The sequence below is a fragment of the Blennius ocellaris genome, assembly GCF_963422515.1.
Source record: "Blennius ocellaris genome assembly, chromosome: 6".
Classification (NCBI taxonomy): domain Eukaryota; kingdom Metazoa; phylum Chordata; class Actinopteri; order Blenniiformes; family Blenniidae; genus Blennius; species Blennius ocellaris.
In genome coordinates this window covers 724661-734084 of record NC_137655.1, presented here as the reverse complement: position 1 = coordinate 734084, position 9424 = coordinate 724661, and the positions used below count along the sequence as shown (strand labels likewise).

Below are 9424 nucleotides of genomic sequence, written 5' to 3'. Positions count from 1 at the left end.
ATTCAGATTTATTTATGTACGTTTTTCTTTACTTTACTTTTTTCTTGATGCAGGAAAGGCAGTATTTATGTATGTATGTATTTATTTATGTCATATTCTATATGTGCTTTATTCATTTTAATTTAAGGTATATATATTGTTTCCATTAGAATATAAACACATTGAAATATATTCATATTAGAGTATAAACATCTTGAAATATATTCATGTAACAGTATAAATATATTGAAATATATTAATATTACAGTATAAACATATTGAAATATATTCATATTACAGTATAAAAGCCATGTGAAGTTGCTTGCAGTCAAAAAGAAGCAGTTTTACACTGAAAGTACAAAGTTTTAGACAAACCAAGGACGAAAGACGTGACTCGTTTTGCCTTGACTCGTTTTGCCTTGACTCGTTTTGCCTTGACTCGTTTTGCCGTGACTCGTTTTGCGAGGCGAGAGCGACGAGTCTTACCGCGACTCGGTTCCAGGACGAAGCTCAGGAAAACGACGAAGAGGACGAAGGTCATGTCTCCCCGCCAGAATAAAAGTAAAGCCCTGCAGTGAGACGAGTCTGAGCGGATCTTCTCCGGACGCTTTCAGGTCGTGTTGAGTTTCTGTGGCTTCTGTGGAGTCGTTCCTTCCTGTCCTCGTCTTTTTTTCACCCTCAGTCTTCCTTCCATCCGTCTCGTCTACAAACCTCCACTGCTTTCTGCAGGAAGCACAAGAAACCTTCAGAATAAATGTTTCACATTGATTCTGGGTTCTGGAGGAAGTTGGAAGCTCGTTGTGTTTGTGTGTCGATGTGAGAAACAGTTTTGTAAAAACACTGCTAGCGTTCAACTCCAGGTCCTGCTGGGAGGCTGCAAGGTTTCAAGCGCCTTGCTCAAGGGCACGTCAACCTGTGGACCTGTATTCCAGGACCAGGACCAGGACCAGGTCCAGGACCAGGACCAGGACCAGGACCTGCTCTGCCCACCGAGGCAGAGGATCATTTTTAATCACTTTTGCTTTGGGGGTTTTTCTTCTTCCCACTTTGAGCAACAAGCTGAAGACGTGACGTCATGCAGTGAAAAGCCTTGAAGGACTCTGCTGCCCCCCAGTGGCCGAAACCTGCCAGTGACGTCAGGAGCTGAGAGGCACTGCAGCTCCAGTGAAACTAACCAGATGTTGAACCACGTGACTGTTTCACTCTGCAGCCCTCAAATAATCCCCAGATTATAGAGCATCTTCCTCTAACACCAGATTATAGAGCATCTTCCTCCTCTAATTCAGATTATAGAGCATCTTCCTCTAACACCAGATTATAGAGCATCTTCCTCCTCTAATTCAGATTATAGAGCATCTTCCTCTAACACCAGATTATAGAGCATCTTCCTCATCTAACACCAGATTATAGAGCATCTTCCTCCTCTAATTCAGATTATAGAGCATCTTCCTCTAACACCAGATTATAGAGCATCTGCCTCATCTAACACCAGATTATAGAGCATCTTCCTCCTCTAACACCAGATTATACCCACTCTGTTCAGAGAAGTAACTAGTAACTATAATCCAGTACTCATTCTGAAGTTCTTATCAACACAGTTGAGAACTGATGAAAGTAAATAAGAACCATTTGAAACAAACAAAGTGTTCAGACCCTCAAATATCATGTACTCAGTATGAATGAGACTTTATGTAACTTAAGAGGTTCTGGTATCGGTGGTCGGTATCGGTACTCGGTATCGGTACTCGGTTTCGGTACTCAGTATCGGTACTCTGTATCGGTACTCGGTATCGATGCTCGTATCGGTACTCGGTTTCTGTACTCAGTATCGGTACTCTGTATCGGTACTCGGTATCGATGCTCGTATCGGTACTGGGTTTCTGTACTCGGTATCGGTACTCGGTTTCGGTACTCGGTATCGATACTCGGTATCGGTACTCGGTTTCGGTACTCTGTTTCGGTACTCGGTTTCGGTACTCGGCTTCGGTACTCGGTTTCGGTACTCGGTTTCGGTACTCGGTATCGGTACTCGGTTTCGGTACTCGGTTTCGATACTCGGTTTCGGTACTCGGTTTCGGTACTCGGTTTCGGTACTCGGTATCGATAGTCGGTATCGGTACTCGGTATCGATACTCGGTATCGGTACTCGGTTTCGGTACTCGGTATCGGTACTCGGTTTCGGTGCTCGGTATTGGTACTCAGTTTCGGTACTCGGTATCGGTACTCGGTTTCGGTGCTCGGTATCGGTACTCGGTTTCGGTACTCGGTATCGGTACAGGATAGTATCATACTTGTACTCCACTCCTGTTGTCAACATGTTTATTTAGCGGATACCAGACATGATGTCATCAACCCTTCGTTGTCACGGAGCCGCCGCCCGGCGCTGGACGACACGTGGTAACCATGACGACGCCCCGTCTTACTTCCACTGGGTCACAATTACTGCGTCTGAGACGGACTTTCCGCGTGGGTTTGAAGGTCTGAGGTCAGGAGGTTCTCGTCAGTCCTCCTGATCTGGAACCGGTTCAGGACGGTTCTACCCAGAACAGCCTGGAGGAGAACGGTTCTACCCAGAACAGCCTGGAGGAGAACGGTTCCAGGGATCAGCTCAGGCTCATTCTGCTGCTTCCAGTAGTTTATTATTAAAACATTGTTATTTAAATGATGATATATTATTTTCTAAGTTCTTATTATTGTGGACTTTACTGGAACATTTCTTCATCTTCTTTGCTTCATGGCGTTGGTGTGGATCCTTCTGTCCTCCCAGTTCTAATGTTTGTTTAACATTTACGACTGTGGGGGGGGGGGGTTCTGCCCAACTCCCCCACAGCCCCCCCCCCTCCCCCCTCCACCCCCCCCCCCCCCCCCCCCCCCCCCCACACACACACACATTATCCTCTGATCTCCACCCAGACTTGTTTCTTTCCTGGAACTGATTCCTTTCCTGCTGCGCCGTCACCAGAGCTGAATCACTGTGGAGGAGGAGGGGGAGGGGGAGGAGGGGGGAGGAGGGGGAGGGGAAGGGGGGGGGACTGTGGGGGAGTTGGGCAGAACCCCAAGACCAAGACCCCCTGAGGTGCAGCAGGTCTCTAGAGGTCTATGATTTGTTTCCGAGGTAAAACCTCTGAGTTGCTCAGTCACAGCGGGAAAATCCCTCACTGACTGACAGTAGTGTTACTGGAACTGGTACTGGTACTGGAACTGGCACTGGTACTGGAACTGGGACTGGTACTGCTACTGGTACTGGAACTGCTACTGAACTGGAACTGCTACTGAACTGGAACTGGTACTGGGACTGGGACTGGAACTGGAACTGGAACTGGAACTCCTACTGGTACTGGAACTGCTACTGAACTGGAACTGGTACCGGTACTGGTACTGGTACTGGTACTGGTACTGGAACTGGAACTGGGACTGGGACTGGTACTGGTACTGGAACTGCTACTGAACTGGAACTGGTACTGGTACTGGTACTGGTACTGGTACTGGTACTGGTACTGGAACTGCTACTGAACTGGAACTGGTACTGGTACTGGTACTGGTACTGGTACTGGTACTGGTACTGGTACTGGTACTGGAACTGGAACTGGAACTGCTACTGGTACTGGAACTGCTACTGAACTGGAACTGGTACTGGTACTGGTACTGGTACTGGTACTGGTACTGGTACTGGTACTGGTACTGGAACTGGAACTGGGACTGGGACTGGTACTGGAACTGGAACTGCTACTGAACTGGAACTGGTACATGCACTGGAACTGGAACTGCTGTAGTGGTGCACTGTAGCGGTGTAGCATGATGCTATCGTGCTACACTGTAGCGGTGTAGCATGATGCTATCGTGCTACACTGTAGCGGTGTAGCATGATGCTATCGTGCTACACTGTAGCGGTGTAGCATGATGCTATCGTGCTACACTGTAGCGGTGTAGCATGATGCTATCGTGCTTCACTGTAGCGGTATAGCATGATGCTATCGTGCTTCACTGTAGCGGTGTAGCATGATGCTATCGTGCTTCACTGTAGCGGTGTAGCATGATGCTATCGTGCTACACTGTAGCGGTGTAGCATGATGCTATCGTGCTTCACTGTAGCGGTGTAGCATGATGCTATCGTGCTTCACTGTAGCGGTGTAGCATGATGCTATCGTGCTTCACTGTAGCGGTGTAGCATGATGCTATCGTGCTTCACTGTAGCGGTGTAGCATGATGCTATCGTGCTTCACTGTAGCGGTGTAGCATGATGCTATCGTGCTTCACTGTAGCGGTGTAGCATGATGCTATCGTGCTTCACTGTAGCGGTGTAGCATGATGCTATCGTGCTTCACTGTAGCGGTGTAGCATGATGCTATCGTGCTTCACTGTAGCGGTGTAGCATGATGCTATCGTGCTTCACTGTAGCGGTGTAGCATGATGCTATCGTGCTTCACTGTAGCGGTGTAGCATGATGCTATCGTGCTTCACTGTAGCGGTGTAGCATGATGCTATCGTGCTTCACTGTAGCGGTGTAGCATGATGCTATCGTGCTTCACTGTAGCGGTGTAGCATCACGATGCTTCAGGACGTTCAGATCCTGCTGGAGTCGTTTGACGAAGCCCAGACGGGCTGCCATGTGGGTCGTAGGAGGAGGAGCAGGGGGAGGAGCAGGGGGAGGAGCTGTGGGTATTTAAAGAGAGCGGGAGCAGAGGAGGCGCTCTGAAGCTCCAGCGGCTCCACCATGTCTGTCCTCACGCTCCTCTGGACGCTGCTGGTCCTCGTCCAGGAGACGCAGACCTGGAGCTACAAGAACGGCGTCTTCCACAACTCTATATGGCTGGGTGAGTTCCTCCTCCTGCTCCTCCTGCTCCTCCTCCTGCTGCTCCTCCTGCTCCTCCTCCTCCTGCTCCTCCTCCTGCTCCTCCTGCTCCTCCTGCTCCTCCTGCTGCTCCTCCTGCTCCTCCTCCTGCTGCTCCTCCTCCTCCTCCTCCGGCTCCTCCTGCTGCTCCTCCTGCTCCTCCTCCTGCTGCTCCTCCTGCTCCTCCTCCTCCTGCTCCTCCTCCTGCTGCTCCTCCTGCTCCTCCTCCTCCTCCTCCTGCTCCTCCTCCTGCTCCTCCTCCTGCTGCTCCTCCTCCTGCTGCTCCTCCTGCTCCACCTCCTCCTCCTCCTCCTCCTGCTCCACCTCCTCCTCCTCCTCCTCCTGCTCCACCTCCTCCTCCTCCTCCTCCTGCTCCACCTCCTCCTGCTCCACCTCCTCCTCCTCCTCCTCCTGCTCCTCCTCCTCCTCCTCCAACCTAACCTAACCCTGAGTTAAACCGCAGTTTGAGTTCAGTGCAATGTTCTGAAAATGCTTTCAAAATGTCGTGTTTCTGGTGTTGTGGCTCTGTCCTCTGTCCTGTCCTCTCCTCCATCCTGTCCTCTCCTCTGTCCTCTCCTCCGTCCTCTCCTCTGTCCTGTCCTCTCCTCCATCCTGTCCTCTCCTCTGTCCTGTCCTCTCCTCTGTCCTCTGTCCTCTCCTCCATCCTCTCCTCGGTCCTGTCCTCTGTCCTCTCATCCGTCCTCTCCTCCGTCCTCTCCTCCATCCTCTCCCCTGTCCCCAGAGCAAGCAGCAGGAGTGTACCACCGGGAGTCCCGTAAAGGACGCTACCAGCTGACGTACCAAGAGGCCAAAGCCGTCTGCAAGTACGAGGGCGGAGCTCTGGCATCGTACCAGCAACTGGAGGCGGCGCGGCAGATTGGTGGGTGCTTCTCCTCATCCTCTCATCCTCTCATCCTCATCCTCTCACCCTCTCATGCCCTCATCCCCTTATCCCCTCATCCTCACCCTCTCATCCTCATCCTCTCATCCTCACCCTCTCATCCCCTCATCCTCTCATCCCCTCATTCCCTCATCCCCTCATCCTCACCCTCTCATCCCCTCATCCCCTCATCCTCACCCTCTCATCCTCTCATCCCCTCATCCTCTCTTCCCCTCATCCCCTCATCCCCTCATCCTCACCCTCTCATCCCCTCATCCTCTCTTCCCCTCATCCCCTCATCCCCTCATCCTCACCCTCTCATCCTCTCACCCTCTCATCCCCTCATCCCCTCATCTTCCCGCCGCCGCCTCAGGTACATCCGAACTTCTACAGTCGGCAGGTACAGTCGAACTTCTACAGTCGAACTTCTACAGTCGGCAGGTACAGTCGAACTTCTACAGTCGAACTTCTACAGTCGGCAGGTACAGTCGAACTTCTACAGTCGGCAGGTACAGTCAAGCAGCTCCTCAAAGAACGTTGTCATTTCACCAGCATTTCACAACCTGCTGCAGTTTTTAAAACAACCTCGGGTCTCGTTTACACAACGTTTCCTTGTGAAACTGAGAAACTTGAGTGTTTCCGGGCTTCTGTTTCCATGACAACGCAGTGCGGAGTGACTGAAGATGTGAAGAGTTGGGGAAACGGCTCCAGAGGTGGAACTTTTAGAAAATCTCTCCAACTCTGGTCTATGTGGAAAGGTGGCGCAAAATGCCACTTTTTGAAAATGCTCCTCCTCCGTCTCCATGGAAACGGGGGAACAAAAGAATCATTCTTTGTGTGTGAGGATGAAAGCGGCTCCGGCTTCTGGTTCATGCTGGACAGAGTTCAGGTCCCTGCAGCGCTGGTTTACATGCCTGGGAGCCGGAGCCCAGCCAGACCCCCCACCAGACCCCCGCCCCCACCAGACCCCCCCCACCAAACCCCCCCCACCAGACCCCCCGCCCCCCTGCTGAGACTCCCGCAGACCCTGTGAAGCTCCGTCAGCTTGCGTCATGGAAACACCGGAATGTTCCGCCTCCAGTCCTGAGTAACGACCAACATCTGTAAAGATTCAAGAGGTGCTGAAGGGGAGAGGTTCCTTCCTCCTCCACACAGAACCTTCTCCTCCACACAGAACCTTCCTCCTCCACACAGAACCTTCCTCCTCCACACAGAACCTTCCTCCTCCACACAGAACCTTCTCCTCCACACAGAACCTTCCTCCTCCACACAGAACCTTCTCCTCCACACAGAACCTTCCTCCTCCACACAGAACCTTCTCCTCCACACAGAACCTTCCTCCTCCACACAGAACCTTCCTCCTCCACACAGAACCTTCCTCCTCCACACAGAACCTTCTCCTCCACACAGAACCTTCCTCCTCCACACAGAATGGAGGTTTATTGTGTTAGTTCTAGGTGATGGAGGTTCATTGTTAGTTCTAGGTGATGGAGGTTTATTGTTAGTTCTAGGTGATGGAGGTTCATTGTGTTAGTTCTAGGTGATGGAGGTTTATTGTTAGTTCTAGGTGATGGAGGTTTATTGTTAGTTCTAGGTGATGGAGGTTCATTGTGTCGCAGTATTTAGGTTCTAGGAGGTGAAGCTGCTTCGTCTTTGGTTGTTTGTGTTTGTGTTCCTCAGAAAGTGTGTTTTCCTTTGAGCAGCGTAGAAAGTGAAGAAGAAGAACTGGTTCTGGAGACTCTTTCATCTCAGTGACTCTTTCATCTCAGTGACTCTTCCATTGGACGACCACCCGATGTGGGTGGGGCTTCAGAGGAAGTGACGTCCAGCAGCTGACCTGGTGTTCCCTGTGGTTCCTTCAGGGTTCCACGTCTGCGCCGCCGGCTGGTTCGGCCGCGGTCGGGTGGGGTACCCCATCGTTAAGGCCGGCGTCCACTGCGGCTTCGGCAAGGTGGGCGTGGTCGACTACGGCTACCGGCTGAACAAGAGCGAGAGGTGGGACGTGTACTGCTACAACCCGCACTGTGAGTACCGCCGCCACATCGCCGCCACACCAACGCCACCTCACCGCCGCCACACCGCCGCCACACCACCGCCACACCACCGCCACACCAACGCCACCTCACCGCCGCCACACCGCCGCCACACCAACGCCACCTCACCGCCGCCACCTCACCACCGCCACACCGCCGCCACACCACCGCCACCTCACCGCCGCCACACCGCCGCCACCTCACCACCACCTCACCAACGCCACCTCACCGCCGCCACCTCACCACCACCTCACCAACGCCACCTCACCACCACCTCACCAACGCCACCTCACCGCCACCTCACCGCCGCCACCTCACCAACGCTACCTCACCGCTGCCACCTCACCGGGGGGGCGGGGCCTACAGCACCCCCCCCTCCTCTAAACGACCACGTCTGAAAGCATCAGAGGAACTTTGTTGTTTCAGTCAGAGGAGGAGCTCTGTTCTCATTGGTTACTGAAGTCCCATGTGGCCTTATGTCCTCGCCTCGTCCTCCTCTGTCCCCCCTCCTCTGTCCCCCCTCCCCGTCCTCTCCCCATCCTCCCCCCGTTCCTCCCTTACCGTCCTACCCCCCCCAGCCAAAGAGTGTGGCGGCGTCCTGACGGAGCAGCAGAAGACGATCCAGTCTCCAGGGTTCCCAGACGAGTACCAGGACGAGCAGATCTGCTACTGGCACATCCGGGTGCGTCTGGGACAGAAGATCCGTCTCCACTTCCTGGACCTGGACCTGGAGGACGACGCCGGCTGCCTGGCCGACTACCTGGAGGTGTACGACAGCTACGACGACATCTCGGGCTTCGCCGGCAGGTGAGGACGGGGGGACGGGGACGGAAGGACGGGGATGGAGGGACGGAGTGACGGGGACGGAGGGACGGCGGGACGGAGGGACGGAGGGACGGAAGGACGGGGATGGCGGGACGGAGGGACGGGGATGGAGGGACGGGGACGGAGGGACGGAGTGATGGGGACGGAGTGACGGGGACGGAGGGACGGAGGGACGGGGACGGAGTGACGGGGACGGAGGGACGGGGATGGAGGGACGGGGACGGAGGGACGGGGATGGCGGGACGGAGGGACGGGGGACGGAGGGACGGAGGGATGGAGGGACGGGCCAGAAGGACGGGGATGGAGGGACGGGGACGGAGGGACGGAGGACTGCCGGCTCCTCCACCCTGGCTCCTCCACCCTGGCTCCTCCACCCTGCTTCTCTTCAACACTTCACTTGTCCCTCCAGGTTCTGCGGCGACGACCTACCTGATGACATCATCAGCACAGGTGAGCGTGTCACACCTTGTCCCTTACCGCCGCGCGGCGCGGCGCCTCGCTGACTCCTTTCTCCTGCAGGAAACGTCATGACGCTGAAGTTCCTGTCCGACGCCTCCGTCACCGCCGGAGGCTTCCAGCTGCGCTACACCGCCCTCCACGCACACAACCACACACACCCCCACTGAGGAGCCCCGCCCCCTTGTACTCCTGGGGTGGGGAGTGTAATCTATTACCTCCTGTACTGTAAGGAACAAAGCACATGTTGTTTTCACTGATTCTCTTCTTATTTATTCACTTTTTCATCCACATGTTGAATTTTAATCGTTTCCAGGAGATTGAAATTAATAAACTTTTACCTGATCTCACCTGCTTCTTAACGACCTGTCGGCCATCTTTGTTTCATAACTTCACTGACATGATAATTCTAGATGTATT

The 9424-nt window shown here is 53.6% G+C and overlaps 1 protein-coding gene across 1 annotated transcript; it reads left to right on the top strand.

Annotated features, from left to right (window-relative positions):
* The first annotated feature begins 4662 nt into the window (after positions 1 to 4662).
* On the top strand, positions 4663 to 9360 carry tnfaip6 (tumor necrosis factor, alpha-induced protein 6). Its single transcript, XM_080497733.1, has 6 exons — positions 4663 to 4793; positions 5553 to 5690; positions 7553 to 7714; positions 8302 to 8530; positions 8958 to 8998; positions 9068 to 9360. The coding sequence occupies exons 1-6, from the start codon at positions 4694 to 4696 to the stop codon at positions 9172 to 9174; spliced, it is 777 nt and encodes a 258-aa protein (XP_080353859.1). The 5' UTR covers positions 4663 to 4693; the 3' UTR covers positions 9175 to 9360.
* The last annotated feature ends 64 nt before the right edge of the window (positions 9361 to 9424 follow it).